At 34.3% G+C, this 21,881-nt stretch overlaps 1 protein-coding gene across 1 annotated transcript; it reads right to left on the bottom strand.

The window, feature by feature from the left end:
* Positions 1-496: 496 nt before the first annotated feature.
* Positions 497-18,377, bottom strand: Smp_210820 (serine/threonine kinase; the record flags this gene model as incomplete). The annotated part of the gene is made up of 16 exons (XM_018794245.1): positions 497-952; positions 2,664-2,780; positions 4,597-4,745; positions 4,863-5,037; positions 6,604-6,766; positions 9,302-9,402; positions 10,122-10,391; positions 11,883-12,095; positions 15,680-15,779; positions 17,591-17,682; positions 17,729-17,780; positions 17,829-17,890; positions 17,926-18,012; positions 18,051-18,152; positions 18,193-18,266; positions 18,314-18,377. The coding sequence occupies 16 exons, from the start codon at positions 18,375-18,377 to the stop codon at positions 497-499; spliced, it is 2,277 nt and encodes a 758-aa protein (XP_018648677.1).
* Between the last annotated feature and the right edge of the window lie 3,504 nt (positions 18,378-21,881).

Genomic DNA, 21,881 nt, shown 5'->3' with positions numbered 1-21,881 from the left:
AAACAAGATTGTTCAGAAAAGTAGACATAACACATAGACATAATACACAATAACTTTATACACAAAATAAATGAGCATAATATTTTCTTGACATGACTGAACCATAAAATTCAGGTTTATATTATCATCAGAAATGGGACTGTTCTAAACTTAATTACAAACAGAGTAAACGGAATTTCATGCTTCTAATTAAAAGCAAGAATAAACAAAAAATGTATACAGTATGACATTAGAAATGGAGGTCGAACAACTATCTCATACAATATAATTTGATACAATTACTATAAACACACGGGGATTATAACGACCATCTCGAAGCTTAAATGGAATGCAATTTTCAATTAGAAAGCTGCCATCCTCCAAATCTTTCTTCATAAACTGTAGATAGATGACTAGCATCGAAAATCTAAAGATCAAGACTGTTAGTGAATCAAAGTTCGAAACAGTAATTATACTCTAAGAATAATACACACAAATTAAAATGACCAGTAAATATTTAAGATGACTTATTATTGAAATCACTACCAACACCACCATCTGGTGCATTAACATCTTGATTCACATCTGTCTCAACGGCTTGATCACCAGACTTGGAACCTGTGACTGAATCTAAAGATGACCTTTGACCTCTGTGATTTGTGAGTGGATAGGAAGGCATCGATGCTTGATGACTTAGGCGAGGACGGGGATGTGTAGAACTTTGTGGAGGTGAGTGTGACATCTGTGACGGACGACTTGTAGAAGTGAGAGGCTGTACAGAACCGCTAGTAGTAACAGTTAAAATAGATGATGTTATAATAGTAGTAGAAGGAGGATGAGTGTCTGTGTTTGACATAGGATCGAGAACACCATACATTTTATGGGCTTTTTTGTTCATATGTGCCATCAATTCACAAGAAATGCGATAGCCTTCTAATATTTCTTCTTTCCACTGTGTAATCATGATTTTGTCCTGAAATGACAGAAAAATCATCACACTACTAGTAATTATAGTACATATTAGATAAAACGTTGACTAAGGTATTTAGAAAACTGAAAACACCTGCAGAAATATGTATACACAATGTAATGTGATTCCTTACAGCAACAAGAATCCTTTACAAAACGCATATGGAGCTCATCTTCAGTTAGCTCGGACAATGTGGCCCACAAATCTGAACTTTTCAGATATCGGTTTACTCTGACGATAACTACATGTCTAACTGAATGGTTCTCAATAGAAAATTCATTTATAATACAAAACTACAGATGTGAAATATGTCCAGATGAACTACAAGACTTTTGAATATCCTTTAAAACAATATGTTGATAACGTTTTCTTAGATAAAGCCGTACATTCTATGAGATGTAAATAAATGAATACAAACAAAAATAGTGGATATACAAACGAAAGTATCTTAGTTGATTATTTATTTGTGACTTAAACATCGAGAAAGAACACGTGGAACACTTCAAAAAGTTCGCACTGTGATTCCTTTAAGTTTAACTCTCGAATATTATCTTAGACAAGCTAATATCAAAGATCTTTGTATGATCCTGTGCTTCTCCAGTTAATAGAGAAATACGGTTGATGTGAATAGTGAAACAAGAAGCCTTAACAAACTACGGGGACGTTATTTCATTTAATTCAAAGCTTGTAAAACTTTAGCATTTACTTTTGCCCCTAGTCTATTCTACAGATCATAAGCTTTCGTTTGATGTATGATTCACTGCCATAGCATTTTCTGTTTCAAAGCTATTGTAATTTAGACGTGACCTTTTGTACTCTACTTTCTACTTTAATCCCCCAGTTTTGGACATAATTGTATTTTTCTAATTATTGTACGTTGTGGTCAGGTTAGTCATCTATTTATTCTTGTATCTTTTCACACTAATCTGAATTCAGAATTCGGGTACCAGATCGAATTTCGGGAATAAAGCGAGTAGTGTTCCAGTTGTCTTGTCTTCTCTCTCGCGCGTGCTTGTCAGTCAATCAGGGATAGAATAGCCTTCTCTACCACTCCTCAAGGTTAAGCCAGTCAGCGTATCGCGTTAAGGTCTTAATCTACATTGGACAAGTTATTCTCGGCACGAAAGTGGGTAGACAGATCAAGGACGTAACAATAATCTCATGTTTAAAATATGTTGGAGAAAGTAGTAGAGTAGGAGAAAGTAAGGAGTGGGTAAACTAAAATATGACATCAATTCATGGAGTTATTAACTGTTGATTTGAGTAGTGAGGTAGTAAGCGCAGACTACTTCGATGGGGTCGGTGAAATAACCGCGATTAGAGCTTGAAAATAGTGGGTGATACGGCTTAGAATAAACTACAGTGGAGTACATGCATCTACCTTTTATCTTCGCAGAAGAACTTGTCACACTTTTACATTATGAAATCGTTGCTTATTTTCTAACCATATCTCCACGTTTATTCTCTCTAAGCGTAATTGACATTACTACCATCGAAGTCTTCTGATAGTCATTTAGTTGATTCCATCTCATTGTGATGAAATGAAGCGCCAGTTTGGAGTAATGTACATTTGTGTCAAGTCCTAATTTGAATAGTTGACTGACTTAAATTCTGTATGGCACAACAATGACGAGTCAGTGAATGCTTAGGAAATTTGGCTAAGCATCTTCAGTCAAATGTACAAAGACACCTCAGAGAATAAAATGAAGCTTACATTTGAAGTTATGTACAATCGCGTATCATTTTTCAGTTTAATTGAAATACAATTATCCATTTTACACACACGAGAAAACTCTGGAGAAATTTCTTTGATATCAAGCATTGATATAAGCTAAAACAGAAAATTTTTAACGCGACAGATGGAAAGAAAAAATATGATTTGTTATTATTAGTTGTTTTAGTTATTATTCAGTATCTTAAAGTATGGCAACAATGAGAATCCATAAACACACTAAGCTATGATCATTCGAAAAAAAAGTCTGAAGATAAACAGAGATGGATGGTGACTAGAAGTGGAATCCAGGACGCGGCGTTTCGTCCTGTTTGGGATTCGTCAGCTGGATGTACCTGCTTCCCAGAGCTGATGTTTACTCCGGGACTCGAAACAAGTAATCTTTTGCTTCAAACACTATCGTGTTATCCACTTAGCTACTGAGTCCAGATAACCATTAGCTTGTGCAATGGGGTGAAATTTAATCCATTTTATATTGGTTGCGTGAATCTTTCCAATGACGTTTAAAACTTAAATTAATCAGTCTCCTACTGGCATATGTTCATCCTGTGTAGATACCGAGACAATCCGCACAGGATGCACAAATACCAATAAGAGACTGATCACTTGCAGTCCTAAACACCAATGGAAAAATTCAAACAACCAATACAAAATGAACCAATCTGTGATAAGTCTATGAACAGTTAGAACTAATTAAGAAACGTAACCTTCACGAGAACAGCACAATGTAATCATGTTTTCAAGTTCGAAACTCGAATGACATTTATCCACTCTTTAAAACGAAAAACCTGAAATTGAGTATGCGAAAGTAACTGAGTGTTACGGTTCCGAAAGAAGAACATAGACCTTCCTAATTCCAAGTTTGGTCAACCCACTGTAAATCAAAAGTTATATGAAACCCCAAACTGTCTTCCTTCCGAAGACAACTTAATTATCTAAGACTCTAATATTTTTACACAAAAACCACTAAATACGTGTCGTAACTGCAATCTGGATCATTATGCATAAGTATATGAACAATTCATTAGTAGTAAATAAATATAAAATACAGAAATTAGTGTGACTCATGAAATACAGGTGTATGTAATCAAACTTCAATTATACTCTGTGTGAGCTGATGATAGTATTTAAGTACCCACACCAACGTGACCGGGTCGAGGTTTGAACTTGAGACCCCTGGTTGAAAACCGAGTGAATTAACTACTAGGTCATTGCTCTTCCCAATACTTTGACACTTTCCATGCTTTAGGTACACATTTCCTATTAGTTTGAGGTTGACAATAAATAAATATCCTCGTAAGTAATATGGTTCTCAGCTAAACTAAACTAGTTATTATTCATAGATAGTGTGATTTGATTTCAGTTTGGACAGCTCAAATACACTCATCATCATACACCACCACGGATTCCCATAATAGATATTTTGGACCCTAACAACCAGTATTTGTCATGAATTATAAAGCACTTCAGTTGCCAGTGCTATGTCAAAGTAGAGTTCCTAATAATCTGTGAGTAAAATAAACATTATTGACCTGTGAAAATAATCACCTAGTCAACTTATCTTAAAACTTGGAACATAGTTATGAGAAAGAGGTAATTCTTAATTATTTAGTGATACAATATGTATATTCTAGTTAAGCTAGAGTCATAATTTGGAAACATACTTTCCAACAAACCAAATGAAATGATGAAACATTGAAAAACCACAAACCTTACATCAAAAGCATAACCATATGCATGCCACCCGCTGTGGAAAAACGAACAAAAATACCATTTGGTGAAAGTTTTCAACCTAAAAATTCATTGATATTGACTGTTGTAGACATATGAACACACAGAAAGTTGAAATACCATGAAATACATTGACATGAAGAGTAACAAAATTAGCCAAATTTAAAACGTAAGCCACACTTACATCAACACCTTTCTTGAGAATTAAACCATCTCTAGACTTGTTGTATAATTCAATACGGTTGGGAAACAAACGTAGATGTTTACGTTGCCATGTTTGCAAAAATGGTCCACCAAGTTTCAAAACGTCACCTTCAACAATGCAGTCAGAGGCTATCCCATCAACAGTCATATTGTCAGAAAGATTTCCACCCGATCCACTATTTGAAACTCCTACATTTCCAATGTTTAATAAATTTCCAGTACTTGATGTAACTCCAGATAAGCCACTATTTGAAACATCAGCGGTTTGTGTGGAACGTTGTCGTGCACGAGCTTTTTTATTATCTAATTTGTCTGCTTCTTGATTTACAAAATCAAACACAGTTTCAGCTATTTCTAACTGCCAACGTTCGGACACAACAAGTGAAAAGTTCTGATACAATGCTTGATCAGCTTCTGTGAGCTAAATATTCCAATTATTTAGAAAATTAAGAATATTTTAGAAAATTAAAAAAATTAAGATTTTAATGCAATTTCAAAAATATTTGCCACATATTTTGAAAAATATGTAACAGATATAGTTTTGTAAGTATCATTCATTACCAATATTTAGTGGCTTGGTAATTTCGAATGAATTGAGTAATGAGTAGATTGTTAATAATAGAACTAATAATAATATGTTTGTGAAATCCCAAATATATCATTATCTCTGTTATTAGAAATATGTAAGTTGTTAACAACCATTCGTGAAAAAAATAACAAATAATTTGAAAATGATTAAATTATAATTATCTGAGACTAAGTCTAAAATATTTAGAACAGTCAAATCTTCAAAACATTTTATATATTTCATTTTTAAACGAATTGCGGCGTTACAATTTTCATTGCAAACAGAATAGGAAGAAAGTGACATTTGTCAAATAAACTTTCAGATACAATGTGTTTACAACTAATGGAATGATGTAACTGCCTAAATATTTTGGTATATGCTCACCCTGATTCCAAACCAATGGTGTACATGGGCTCCAGGATCCTGAGGGAACAAATGGCGTATGAACCAATTATTGTTCATCGGCTACCATGGGACTGCATCTCCTTACGATGCTCCACTGCCTTGTGGATCAGACCTTTAGGTCAAAGGCTCCGGGTGTGGCCCCCCAAGAAAACCACCTGCTTCAGTTTGGGCACATGGGCAGTATCACAGCCCTCACACAAACCAAATGAGATTTGTGCGGCGCATATGTATCTGGTGATTCCTTGTACCAATATTTATGTGTTTAAATAAATAAATAAATTTGGTATTTGCTACTGAAAAACCGTTAATCAAAACAAATTATGTAAGAATACAAAGACTGTAGACGAAGATTTATTTGAGATTCAAAATAAGTGCAAATGATATCTGAATACACTAATTTAGATGTAATTTACACTGACTAATGGTAGTAACCGTCTATGACCAACAGATATAACTAATATGATTAGTCTTTCTTAAAAAATATGATTGAATATTATAGACAATTGAAAAATAAAATTCATATCATTTATCACTAATGTTCCAATCAATGAAGTCTGCTTACCATATTAGGTGATAAGTGAACGATAACATAAACGAATTATTAAAGGCAGGAAATTGATAGATTTAAATATGTGTCCTTTACAAACTATCAGAAAAATCAAGTTGTGATTCAATATAAATCCCCTTAACAATTAACTTTGTTATAACTACAACATAAATGATTTTCTCAATCAAGACGTATTTTGTATGGTGACGTTAAATAAATATTGCTTCAAAATAGCCAACGGAAGATTCTTCGCAATAATAAGGTTACTAAAGGGGGATAGATTTGAACAAACACAAATTTCGTCGCTATGCCTACCACTTTTAAATAACCAGTTTATGAGCTTTAGGACAAATATTTTGTCCCTTGCAATGCTCATTGGAGTGGTTTAAATGTGGAAATTAATAGTGGAGAACGAAACCCCTTAACCAAATTTTCACCTTTGCATTCATTAATTAAACACCTCTTACCTTAATACCTTTAGTATCTTCCTCATCAAAAGAGCCAATGTCAAAGGCATCTGCAGCGTTTACTTCACCCCGAGGTGGAATTAGAGGTGGTGGGTACTTTTGCAGATAAACCTGCTGCCAATCAATTCCTTTGAAAAATGGATGCTCTCGAACTTCAAGGGATCTAAAAAATGGATTTAGATGAGAAAGTAAAACAGTTATATCTATGGAATTAAGTATATAATTAAGAAACACATTATTAGGATATGCTATACATAACCACCAGAAATGAAAACAAATGGATTAGAATCAAGCTGAAAATGCAAGTTAGATACACAATATTAATTATCAACTGTTAACCGATAAGGTAACTGATAAATTTGAAAATAGTTCTTTCAAACATTTTAGAAATAAAACTAGTGATTTATTGTAATCATTAAAGTGGTTTCCTAATATCGGTAGAAATAGTTTTGTCTGTAAGAAAAATTGAAGAAACACCCTAACAAATATGACGAAGACGTGTTCTAGAATCCAACACAGAAATAAATATAGATTTATCGCCTGTTAAATATGTAGAAAATCCGTCAAGTAGTTTTTTAAAATATCTACAATTAACTTGTTGTTGGCAAAATAATACTCATAATCAATCTCTTTAGTCAAATATAGATTAGATATTTAACGTTTTCTAAAATAAGGCTACTTAAACTATCATAACTGTGAATGAGCATTGAATAGACTGTTGAATGGAACAGTTCAAACTATACATGCTAAGGTGTTTACAAATATCCAATTACCATCTAATATCTTTTAATAACTTAAACAATCAACATTTAATAACTATTTACTGACTAAAATTCATAAATTTCTTCACTTGTTTCTAGATTGATTAAAATAATACACCAGTGTAAACGAATAGATGAACGGACAAACAAAACCATGTTAGGATAACTAAAACCTTTGTTAAGCTATGAAATAAAACATATGTCGATTAAAACATAAAACAACTCAACTGTCTGGAGGAAACTCGTATAACCTAGAAAAATTAAAATAATATAGTCAGACAAGATGAAAAGCTAAATCAAGAAAAATCCCCCAATATCTCATCTCCCGTACCTACGATCACTAAATAGGATGTAACAAAATAGTTACAAAAATCAATTGTTTTTGAGTTAAATTAACGCGCGAAATCTACTATCTTTAAAATCATATAGTTGAATAAATCAGATTTATGAAAACTAATTTTCTGATTAGTTTATTCACTTTGGTATAATAACGAGCTATCATTTGCAAACAAAAGAACACTACATAGTAATAATAATAATATTATTATTGATTATTAGTAATAATAATATGCCATTAATATGTTACCATGTTTTGCGAACAAGTTACTTTTGGTGGAGTTCCGTTTGCTGAACTAGAAGGCTTAATCGTGAACCTTTTCATTGTCTTTCTGAACAATATTATCGACAAAAACTTCAAATAGAAGTGAACTATTCCAATTTTTCCTCATAGTACTAATGGCTTATCATATCGACTTACATCTTGATAGGTTTTATGTATGTAGATAAAATGACCGGATACAGTTCGACAGCGACCAATCACGATCAACAGGACAAACTTTCAGTAACATCTTTAAAAATCCCGAATAGCACGCTTCCACCTGAAGCTTTAGCCGATGATGCTGTCAAGAAGGACAATGAAAACTTCGTGATTCAACCTCCTAGTTCATAGAACGAAACCACAAAACCCATTCATTTGAGCTACAAATTTTCACCATCTCAAAGCAAATTAATATAACTTAGTTGGACTACGGTTTGCATGTTTCGTCTCAATAAAACAGGTGAGATAATTTGTATGAACAGAAAAATAAAGAAGCCATGAAGAACAAGGAAAGCTATTTTTGGGAACATTATTCCACTTAATTCAACGTTTGTAAAATACTTAAATTTAGTTTTCGCCCAGATGATTCTACGAATCACAAGCTTTCGTTTGATTCATGAGTTATTGTTATATCCTTTTCTGTTTCAAAGCTATTGTGATTTGAACATAACCTTTTGCGCTCCTTTTTTGCATAAATGCCTAGTTTGGATACAATTGTATTTTCCTAATCGTTTGTGCGATGAGGTTGTGTTAGTCATATGTTTATTCAGATTTCTTATTACATTAAGCTGAATCAAGAATAAATCGAGAGGTGTTCCAGTTGACTCGTCTTCTCTCTCGCTTACCAACCAATCAGGTGATAGAAAATTTTTCGCCTCTCCACCCTAAGTCATGAGCCTCGATTCGGACCCACACATTTCTAGCTAGAAGGTCGAACCAGTTAGCCTATCATATAAACGATTAAACCTAGATCGAGACAAGCTTTCTTCGGTATATTATTGGGTAAACAGATAAAGAATGTAACAATTATTTTCCACAAACAGATCATGATATTTAAAACATAGTTGATACCAAAACGCTTGGATTACGAATACATAATGATATGCGCCAATGAATTTTTGATGATGAGTGGAACAACTAATTTAAGTAGTACAGAAGATACTAACTAAGATATTCAGAAAAAGTCCCCAAACTTCTGATTGCTTATTATTAATAATCCATGAAGGACTGTAGGGAGTAAATTTCGCTTACCACAACCAACTACTTATTCATCAGAAGGCACAGAAAATGAAATTTGTCCACACTGTCACGAAGAATATTTACTTCAGAAATATCTTACCCACGACCCATACATCCAAGGCGATTGCATACGTCACGTGCTAACAAGCCTTCCAACAGGGACCGCATTTCACAGGACATACCATCTGGAATATCGAGACTCTGAAAAATTTTGTAAAAAAAACTTATTGAAATCATACTACAAACAAAATAATACAAAATTTATTCATTGAATACATCTAGACACCACAATATTATTTGGGCGTTGATCATCTGGATTATTTTGATAATTTTCCATGCTTTTACTGAATTAATAATTTTAGACCTACAAAATTAATAATTGGATTACCTTGTTTACAAAATTGCATCTAACCTAGACACTGTATGACCGATGGTTCCTATACCATGAATCTTTCGCAGACGATGATGGTCGAATACACATGATTTATGCTGTTTTTTCTTCTACGACAATAATATCTCACAGTCATAGAAAACCGCAGAGCTGACTGCTGTATAGTATACTGCATCGACGGACGCAATAGGATAATTTATTAAGAATGATAAATTATTGCACATTTCAGCCCCACTCTAACCGGGCTCTGTGTGAATAGATATGCAGTGTTACTAGCTTTCACACACAAAAAAGTGTGACCCGGACAGAGTATATTCTATGCTTCTCAAACTACCATTGACCGTTTGAATCATTCCGTTCTTCCTGAAAACCTGGACTGATAATATTTTGTTCATAGTTATATGGTAACAAGTTTGTTCATTTAATCTTCCATCTCTTTAATACCATAAAGAGCATATTTTGAAAGTAACCACTTGGAATTCATTAAAAAATAACCATCAAGGAAACTCCTCTATAGCACAAAGCTTACCATGGTCATTGTCATCCTGTCAATCTCATGTTTATCCTTTGTCTTGTGATGTCGGAACGGACTATGACCTCTTAACAACTTGTATAACATGCATCCAAGTGAAAACCAATCAGCTGAAGAATCATATGGACAACCTTTTAACAATACCTCAGGAGCCATGTAACCATGAGTCCCAACGCTGGCATGAGGTTTCCGACGTGAAAAATCACAGGCTAATCCCAAATCACTGATTCGAACATGACCATATTCGTCCAAAAGTATGTTTGCAGGCTATTTTTTCGAGAGAGAAAAAAAAGCAAGGAGTAGGAGTAAAATTCAAACAAACTACAATTAAAAGAGATCATCTACTTAGAACAACAAAACTCTACCTGGCAAGTACCACTCGAAAGCGATTGAAAGTTTAGAAGTATCTTTCAATAGTCTGAATATTTGTCAAATGTATGATTCGTGAAGATAAAAGCTAACCGGTGCCAAGCGTGATCAAAATTTCGCCTAACACGAAGACCGCAAACAAGATTTCTACCTCAAAGAAATTCTTTGACACTTTATACTATGACTTTAGTTGAAGTAATATACCTAACTTACAGTAATCTGCAAATTAAAGCACAAAGCATTTCATTATAAACGAAACATGTAAATTCCAATACCTGATATGTCGTAAGTGGAATTAGAGACGTCATTCATGTTAACCTTTTGAGCACCACGCGCAATAAAAACTGTCATGTTTCAACGGTATAGAAGGATAACCCAATCATAAAATCATAATATCTTGTAGTCATTATCAGACAATCAAAAGTGAATCTATTGGAGATGCTAAGTCCCAGACCAAATGCAACATACAGAAGAAATCAATTCTAGAATACACACTGATTTAAAGTGAATTTCGTTTTTGACTTCCGTATTATTTATTCTAAAATGATTTTTACCGATTGACTTTCCGTGAATTTCCAATCGCTTTCGTTCACTATGGAATTAATTATTTGATTTTAATACATTTTCCATTGTATTCATCAATTTACTATGACTTTATGCTTTATTGACAATTCTTTAGTTTGATAAATTTTGTAATTAATAATCATTGAACAATCGATATGTAATCGAATGAATTTGAATGTAAATTAATTATTCTGGGATCTTCACCGATACATCTTTTCTTCTCTCTATTTCATCGTGCGGGCGATTGTCATTTAAGTGTTGTGTATTAATTGTCCAGTGTATTCATGTCTTAAAAGATCCGTTTTATAATGGAAGAAACTCCTAATAACTCACCGATAATCAGAAACACCGGACCTAAACTCAATTCAAAGCTGATTCATAAATTCCCTTGATGCCGCTGTATTTAAAAATAACTACAATAATAGAGAGTAACCTTCATGTAAAGGTTAAAAAGATAACATTTATAAGAATTCTATCCGGATTCCACTCCAAGAGTATACCAAAAATATACCAATACACCATTTATCACTCAGATTGTGAATAACTGGTTATTGAAGTGGAATATATAACTAGATAGTAATAGAACTTGAGCAACACAATCATTGGAACATTTTATTCAACATTCAGAACAAAAGCAAACCGAAGCTAGCCTTCAGATTTTTAAGGCCGAAACAGCCTACTAACTACATCAATTTTTTCTGGTCAGAACAACTCCGTCTTCAGTGTGACAGTATTTAGTTCTTATATCCCCAAATAAACGTTTTAGTAAAAGGAAAATAGGTATCCAAACGGTAAAAGCCTAAAATATCAAGTTGGTATAATTACCTTCAAATCGCGATATACAATGAAACGATTATGCATATGCTCCAAACCCAATATAACTTCAGCTGCATAAAAACGTACTTCTGATTCGGAGAAGATATTATGCTGAGTAAGATGATAATGTAAATCACCACCGTTCATTAAATCTAATATAAAGCATAATTTTTCTGGGGTCTGAAAGGCGTACGTCATACAAACTATAAAAGGACAACCATCCTATATTTTTAGAAAAAGAGAAAATGAAAACTTGGGTAAACACAAAACTCTGAGTAAATAAAATTGATGCCCCAACGAGCGTACCATTAAAGACAACCACGTAATGCAAGAACAAGCCAAGTCCAGATGGAATACATACTTGGCGAAAAGACAGATAGCTTATAAAATACATACATCTAGCTTTCGATCTTTCGTTTGCTTCTAATGTGTGTTCCGCAACGCAAGCTTGTTTTAAACTGTCTTCTATAGCATTTCTTCTGCTCTCACAAATATCCAACACTCTCCGTGCTTTTGCCTTTTTGAGACTCCTATCTTCAGCTATCGACTGCAGCAACTCTCATGCAACGTTCCATTGCATACTACTTATAAGAAATCTTGTGAGTGATGTCCACTACCACCATATTAAGATGATCTTTCGCGAGGAAAATTATGTAATCTCAGTGAATTCTAACGTCAAAAGAAAGCTTTAATGTACACCGACTGATTTATATATTTACATAAAATGGAAAAATATCCAGTTTAAGTAATTAGAGCTGTAACCATCCATACCTAAACATCTCTCGTTGTTGCAAAGATAATGAAAATTTAATTCAATCTTATTTCAGTGTAACTGATTGATACCAAATATTGAACCTTCGAAGTGATTTTTCGTATTCTGTAACATACATTAAAAAGTAGAGAATGATTGCTTTTATACAGCTTACATTTACAGGATGAAAGAAACAATCCCAATTTATGTGCGCAGAAAATGGTTGTGCAATTCAACCCTGTCCCCATTTAAAATAACGTGAATTTTTTCTAAATCGATTTCCCTACCACTCTCATTTGCTTGTCTATTCTATGTAAGTTTTTATTTACCTAAAAACTGATTCAGTAACGTTATAACTCCGGTCCTTTTGAGTATGAATAAATTTCGAATGTTCAGTTTACCACTTTGCTTTAACACGCTATTGTTTTATTGTGTCGTTGTTTTCGCCGTCACTTCAAATAATGATTGACTCGGTAGAAAAACAACATGGATATGCTGGAATAAAGTCTAGTAGTAAAAAACTAGCACTCTCTATTCAAATGTAACATTTCCATCATTACAGTGGGATAATTTTTTAGGAAAACTCTAAATTCAGTAATAAACAATCAAACGTGTTTGTGAAAATGGGAGTCCTGAAATCAAGTTGAAATACTTAATAATATATGCCGTATAAACACAGTGTAAATTACTGAGAGTATTTAGGTTGTCCTACATACAAGTAACTATTTCATAGTCATTTATTACCAAGAGTATAAATTTGACTAAGTACGCAGCTGTAAACATCTGATTGTCAGAACGAGTAACCAACATGTTCAAACAATAACGGATCACAAAGTTCAGAGAAATTGTGTTTGTCATAAGTGTAATCTATTGAAAATACATTACAAAATCTCGAAAGATTCCAGATTGAATCAGTTTGCTCACAGTATAAAGCCTCAGAGAATACGATATGTAACCTACACGCTTAAATACAAAGTTTGGACGATAAATAAAAGTCGGTAATAACGACCATACACATGAGGTCACTTATTTTTTGATGTAGGACTAATGGGTCGAATGGAGCAGGAATTCAGGATCCCTAACTATGGTTTTAAGACTTTTTTGATCAAAACAGCTTGATTAATTTTGTGGTTATTACACAAAATGTCTCGATCGATGGGTCTATAAGTAGCAAATCACTCAGTAGATACTAGTGATTTATATTAACGATGAAGATGAGTTACTACTTCAAGTCTAGGAGTAGATACACATGAAACTAAAGATACATCCTACGTGATAATATACATACAAATATCTTTAAGGTTTAGACTGTTAAGTTGACTTTAACGCTCGAATCGTGCCTACGCAATCACCTTCACATCTCTGATAACTCAGTGCAAATGCCATTATAACCAGAAAAGTAAAACAAAAGTTATTCCAGACCAGTAGAATACGAAAATGACATGATTTTATTTAATGAAGACTGAGACATTACGAAGTCTCTTGAACAGCCTGAGTAACCATGTAAACATTTTTGGGATGCATTTCTTTACTTCTAAATCCAAAATGTTGATTAGTGATCGGTTTGCATCAACACCCAGAGTGATCATAGGAAGTGACGTTGTTATGACTCATCTTCGGCTACACAAATAGATATCACAACAAAATAGTGAACCTGTTAGTGGGATATAGATTGGATTAAAGCATGTTCCGTGCAGGACTGTGTTGAAGGCACGCTGATTGGGTGTTTCTTGACCAATCAGCGCTAGCAGATACTTGGAGAAGACTCTAGAATCTTCTAAAAAACACCAAATATACTAATATTTTTCTTATCGTGACTCCTACTTTTATTCAACCTTGTTTATCTGGAATATAATTGCGTTCCTGTTCGACCGTGTACTGATTTGGGGACTTTTTGAGTAAAGTAGTGTCCATGAATGCTAGACAATAAGAGAAGCTGGGTCATAATAAGGGAACTCATAACAGAACCCAACACGAAATACTTTTCAACCGAACTTGTACAATCTACTCAATAACTCTTGACATATCCCCTTACTACTAAAAGTGAAACCCAAAAATTTGTTCTCGGAATATATTATGAGGGAGGGAGTTTGGATATTTAAAAAATTTTACTGTGACCTACAGAATCACGCATTCAAGATATGGATTTGATAGCTCCTGATTTAACAGCACGTCGTGGGTTTCAAAGTCCAAGTGGATACTGTTACTGCTCCATTTTTTGGCTGATTCGAGTAGTTTTTGGAGAATAATGGACTTTCCAACAAGTTCCCTTTTGAAGTTAGTCGTACTTGAACTTGTGTAGGTTTTACCGGATATCCTTTCCTATTAATGCACCTTCATAGTAAGAGCGATCTCCACAAGTATTTGATCGTAGGTACTTTCGAACCATCGGTTGCGTATAGTGGAACAACTACATGATCACTATTGAGTAATCCTAATAAAAAGTACTGGACTAAGATGGAAAATCGGCTTATGTCACCGTGAATCTTTATCGAATGAGATGGTTGGGACAAATGTTACATATTCCTAACCACTGAAAACATCGACACCCAATGTCAGCTGGAGTAGAAATGAGTTAAAAGATCAGGAGGACCGAAATAAAGTATGACATCAGTTTGTGAAGTCAGTGACTGTCAAACTGAGCTGTGTAGGTAGCATTAGACTACTTGGTTCGGATCCTCGTGATTATCGTAACCGGTGGTTGGAGTTGCTGAGTGATATATTTCAAAATAAGTTACAATAGTGCAGATTCAGTCACTCATTTTCCCTCCTAAGTCGTAAGCTCCAATTTTATTGCTTTAAATCCATCTTGTCTTTGAGAACTTTAATTTCTTTGTCACTGATACTAGTCATGTTGTTAATTTTACTGTGCTAATATGATATGGCAACTTGAACTGAAGCATTTTTCAGATTCTACGTTGATTATGGCTGAATTAAAATAAACACCAATGCTCAAAGATATGTGAACTGAAAGTTTCACTTTGTTTATGGCTACTCGCAAACCGAAACACATTATACTGACATAAAAAAGCTATAATAAAGAACGAATACTCACTCCAGTACTAACAAGTGAAAGCATAACACGTTCATTGAGGGCCAAAGTTTCTCCCCCCTTCATTTTGATCCTTTTTTTGTCCAGACATTTCATAGCATACCTACATAAAGAAATGTTCACATGATCAGTCAGCCAAGACCAAATCAAATAAACAGCGTAAAACTCACTAAAACATTTCGTTTATAGCTTATTTATAATACGTATAAGAACCGAAGATTAACACTAAGGGGTACTTTTCTCATAATGTTTGTGGTCAACCAATAACCTAAAGTTGTCGTTGATTTTTATTGTAATTTTTTTGAATAATAAGCACAAAGAATTTTCGATGCTAACAACGATTGATGTTTAACGTATGACACCAGGGTTAACAACTTTTCAGAAGGAATTACACAGTTCGGTGGTTGATAATAGAGTAGGCAACCAAGAAATTCGATCTTGAAAAAAAAATACAAATATTATACAAAACCTATTTATCAATAAAATTTACTAGGCTATGTGTTTATCACCAACCTGATGAAATTCAACAAATAATACGTTGAAGTAAATATGCCTTAATAGGATTGATAGAGTAATATTAGATTAAATATGCTAGGTAAAGAAGGTAACACGAGTTTTCGTTGGCTGAAGTGGTTTAAATATGCATTGTATATATGCAACTACCTGTAGTTGGAGTAGAAGCGGGATTATTTATTTATTTAAACACGTAAACATTGGTACAAGGAGACACCAAATACATATGCGCCACATAAATCATTCGACTTGTGTGAGGGCTGGGATACTGCCCGGATGCACAGACCGAAGCAGGTGGTTTTCTTAGGGGGCCACAACCCGAGCCTTTGACTTAAAGGTCTAGTCCACAAGGCAGTGGAGCAACTTAAGGAGATGCAGTCCCATGATAACCGGTGACCATTAACTGGTTCATACGCCATTTGTTCCCTCAGGATTCTGGAGCCCATGTGCACCATTGATTTGGAATCAGGGTTTTTCAACTCCCCTAGGTGGACTTTCTGTGTCCACCAACCCGGTTAAAGCGTCGGACATTCGCTTTCCGTCCTCTCAATATCGTAAACAACATCCCCGCCACGAGAAGTTAGTGAGTAGGACTTCCCCGGCAGTGGTTGTATGCACGTGGCCATGTGAGAGCACTTCGAGGGGGAAAGCTAACTCTCCTAACTCTCGGCCGTACCAGGGCATTTGAGGACAGAAGCGGGATACCAACGGAATATTGTTTCTTCGTATACTTTCAATAAATAGAATTATATAAAACTAGAAGCGAGAAGAAACTAGAGTCTGAAAGAGCACCATCAACAGAGGAAGTAATTGAAGTTTCCCATTAGGTATGGAGATCATGTATAGTCGCGTCGAATAAAAGTGAATTGGCGTATAACCAAGTAACAAGTTAAGTGGTACGAAGTAAATGTTAATTTGTCTATTAGTAAGTAATTAACTGTTACGCTATTTTTACAGCAAATTTTATATCAGCCTATACTAAGTCAGAATGAATATTACAAATATGATTCGATAGATATTCAGTCGATGCCCCCTCAACATATTGCTCCGATTCGAGCTCATAAGAGTGAAACGAAGACATTTCTTTCTTACACTCATCAGCGTTTACACACATCTAAGTTTAAATTAGGATACAATCGGTGTTTGAGATTAAATTAAAGATGTAATCCTCTATAGATCCTGACATTCTGCAAGGATGCGATCGTCTGAATCACCGCAGTATATCGAACGGACCTGTAAACCGATAACACATAGAACACCTGGAGCATCTTATCCACTTATCACATACGGGAACTACATTAAAATTCTCTGCCATATTTTAGATTATATGCCATGAAAAGTAACAATTAATGTATTCGTTTCCTCAGCAATGCATGAATTTAATAACCAGTATGTACTTACATTTTACCAGTGTCTGCTTTTCGGCATCCATAAACCTCCCCAAAACCACCACGGCCAATAATACGATGTACGCTAAAATCGTTTGTGGTTAACTAATAATATCAAATAATTGGGACTAATTAGTTAATATAACCATACGTTAATATTTAACTCCAAATCCTTCCATTGACAAAATCGAGTGAATTTATTACTGTTAACAAAGATAGAGCAACGAGTAAATAAAGGAATGATAATCTACCTTCTAAGAAAATTGTCAAATACATCACCACGAAGGGACTGTAGGATTTCATCTTCATACAACTAAAAGATCAGAACAATTAAATGTAAAATCATACAGAAAATGTATCTGCTGGTAGCTTTTTAGTCTTTTGAGATACAGTGAGTAGTTCATGGACATGATCCACAGTTGATTTAGAGAATTTCTGGCAAAATTGAAAGTTACTTAAATAGACAAACAAACGTGGTTATGAGATAAAAGTTCTTTCATAATGTGTTGATCATATATTTCTCGGCCAAATTTAATACGCTCTTCATCTGTGTCTAACTTTTCAAACTTTTTAATCTAGAGAATATAAAAAATAAATACACCATATACTTCTTACATTTTCGTAAAACGTAAGCTGAGGAACAGGTTCTTCACTTACATTGAGAACGAAATCCCGAAACAACAAGTAACCTTAAGTGGGAAAGAGATCTTAGCTACATCGTGGTCAGTTTACATACCTAACTTCTCGTTGAAAATTTTATCGAAGGTCATTTGGTTGTTCTTTTCCAAATACTTGGTCATGATACCACGGATGCTGAAAATATGAAGAAAATCTTGAATGAGATGAAATAGTGAAATCTATGTGTAAAGATTTACAATATCGACATGTTCAAAATGAATTGTCGTGGCTGGAAAACGTTCCACTGTTGAGCAATATTTTAACAAAGATTAAGTGGACAAATGACACTTAGATGACCAATGGTTTTCAGCTTGATACCGACACTTTTAACAGTAAGAATTTAATCTAAAAGAACAAGGACTTGCCAATGTGAAATTAATAGCCTCAACTGCAAAACATTTCCTTGTAAGAATAAATAAAACATAAAAACTGATTTTAATGTGCCAGGGTAACGTCATTTTAATGACCATCAACTATTTACGAATAACTGGCTCAAAACGTCTGATAATGACAGATCTAGGAAAAATAGTTGGAACATAATCTCTTCGGTCCTTTATGAATCTCCCAGCAATAGAAACGTCTACACATTGCCTGGGGATTGTTGTCCGTAGTGTAGATATTTTTGCCAACAGAATGACAAGCGAACACGACATAACAATGCTGATTTGTAAACATTCTCAAAACCGTTTGAGCGGAGAGAAGTTTGGATTGAGATATTAATGAAACTGTTATAACTTGTGGTTTGTGTCCCGATTAATATATGACGTGACGATGCTGCCAATGAGAAAGCAGTGAATTATCGATAGGAACAATGACACATGAAACCCGTACGAGCAGTCTAGAGTACTTGTCGGTCCTCCTTTCTGCCTAGCCCAGCCAGTTAAGTCCAGAACAGCCTCTGCGGTATGAATCATTATATTTCAAACGTACTGAGTTTATATACCAATCAAACTGACCACATCGTACCATAAAATAGAAAATAACATTTGTACAAGATTCAGCTAAATGTGGCTGTGAATAAGGGAGATAGTAAATGATAGACAGGGCATAATTCAAGAATTGTAAACCATATAACAATAGTTTATAATTCAAAATAAAGCTTATAATAAGGGGGACACGAATATGAATAGTTTAGTTATTTAGCAATTATACGATAAAAATTATATGCCTAGTATTGGTCCATAAATGAATCCCAAAGTTACCAGTCACTATTGTTATCGGCACACAACAGAAACATTATGAATCTTATCCTCTCAAACAATGAAGTAAACAGAAGTACCTAATATCCTATATGTTGTTGGGCATAAATAAAATGACTGCTTCCACTCAATAAACATAACAGTTTATTACGTAGAGGTTGTTATGTTACAACTCAATTTCATAGAGCTTAACATTTTAGAAACTATTGAGTCATTTATGTAGCCTCTTTCCGTGTATCTTCATCAAAGTTTTTAAAACTTGTCTACATAGATGAAATGATAATATTGTAAAATAGATAGGAGAGTAGTAAAGCCAATAAGTAAGTGAGCAACGATAACAGCAGTTAACATAAAAATGGTCCAAGAAATGCTCCCGATCACCACAAGCTGCGCTAGCTTTCACTTACGTAGACCGATCTTAGACTATTATGAGTGCTTATGCAACTACTGATTTACAAACTTTATATTACTTAGAACGGTTCACTACAAAGCGTGGGTGCAGTCACAGGCTCCTGCTAGTTCTCCAGAAGAATTTCGGATTTCGAAAAAAAAAATTGTACTAACAGATACTTATTATCAACTGAATAAGTGGAATTTGGGTAGCCTGTGTATAATCGGGCGGTACAACAACGTGGTCGAGGTAAAAACGTCCTCCAGGTAAAATTCACAAACCACATACCTACTTTGGAACTGCAAATGATGAGGTTTTCCAAACCTATCAGGCCCCACTATTGCAATGTGATAAAGTAGACAGGTGACTATGTACTTTCATTCCGCCTGTTAGTTAGTTAGTCATAACGTAGGACCTTGTGTGTACATCAGTCTAAGTTGCCATACTATATTAGCACAGCGGAAGTTGTTAGGCCAAATTCTAGAATAGTGGAGGTAGTAACAGAATTAACGGTAGTGGGAAAGATCATGCATCGGAGATAAGATCAGAAAAAATATAAATTAGTGTAATAAAAACGAACAAAAAAGGTAATGAGGAATTTATAATCTCAATTTGAGGGAAGACAAAGGACAGATGGACCTGAACTATTGAAAACGATTTTGAGCCGTGTCATTCAGTCTCTAACCGTTGATTACGATAATCACACGGACCACAACCAGGTAATCTACACCCATGAACATGGCTAAGTCCAGTTGTCAGTGACAACACGGACTGATGCCACGTTTTAGTTTGGCCGCCCCTAGCTTTCAGTCTACTCCTACACCAGGAAGCCGCCTGTCAAAGTAGGGGGTGGTTGGGTATACGCAACATGTCCTAACCACCTCAATTGATGAAGACTCACTACTTCATTAATCTAATTGTCATCCTTGCCTATTACTTAATTTCTAACCCGGGTAAAAAAAAATGATACATATTGATCATAAACATACGTAGTACGAAGAGCAAGGCGTACTAGTAGTAAAATACATAACTGGATTCTAAGACACGTATTTCGTAGTCTACAATGATAATATCCAGTTGTTTAGACTTTAGTAAGTGGAAAGGGATCGGAAACTGTGACCACGTTGAAATAGGGTACTGCAAACTCGTATTTTCTAGCGGGTGATTCGAACTGTTTGTAAATTTTGATATGATTTAGTCTGCTTCCTGTGTCAAACACATCCCATATGTTTATGGAATACAAAAATATTACGTGTTCAAAATGCATTTATTTTTAAACTCATCCAGTGCAATGAAAGCAACAAAACCATTATAATAGTAAGGTACAAAATCAAGAACAAAGGACAAGGACGAACAAAACTAATTCACTTGTGTTCAAGATACTTTAGAAGCCTGTTTTTACAACTACCGTATCAAAATCTATATGAAGAGCAAAAATTTCCATTTTCACAGTAAAAAGTACTTGACTTAAAAAAAGATCACTGAAAGCTAAGATTTATCGAATTTCTGATGATTTATTGGCCATAAGCTAACCTCGAAAGGTGTATTTCTGAGTTAGGTTTAGATTGGAGAAATTAAATTTATTTAATATAAATAATGATATCATCACAAGTTGCTATACTCTCTGTTGCAATACAGAAAACATATATTCGTATAACATGCGAGCTCTAAGTGATGTGGGTAACAGGATTATTAAATTGATTTTCTATGAATTTGATGACTAATTAAAGTATTTGCGAACGATTGGCACCAGAAGTGTAGAACTTTACAACCTAAAAACAAAAGCTTCGATGCGGGCTTCCGGGCGGTATCCCAGTCCCTCCTTGCACCAATGTTTGTGTTTAGACAAGCAAATAAATAATCAGAGCAAACTTTACATACTTGAATAACAAATTATAACTTAGTAAGTACTCTTACTCCAAAAAGTCACTAACTGTACTGTTCCTAAATTATGCTTCAACACTATAATTATTTAGCATCATGTCCTACCTTTCATATTCATAACTGAATGGGATCAAGTTTAATACAAAATGTGA

The sequence above is a fragment of the Schistosoma mansoni genome, chromosome 1 (assembly GCF_000237925.1).
Source record: "Schistosoma mansoni strain Puerto Rico chromosome 1, complete genome".
Classification (NCBI taxonomy): domain Eukaryota; kingdom Metazoa; phylum Platyhelminthes; class Trematoda; order Strigeidida; family Schistosomatidae; genus Schistosoma; species Schistosoma mansoni.
Note: the sequence above shows the minus strand (reverse complement) of the source record. Positions and strands in the feature narration are given on the sequence as shown.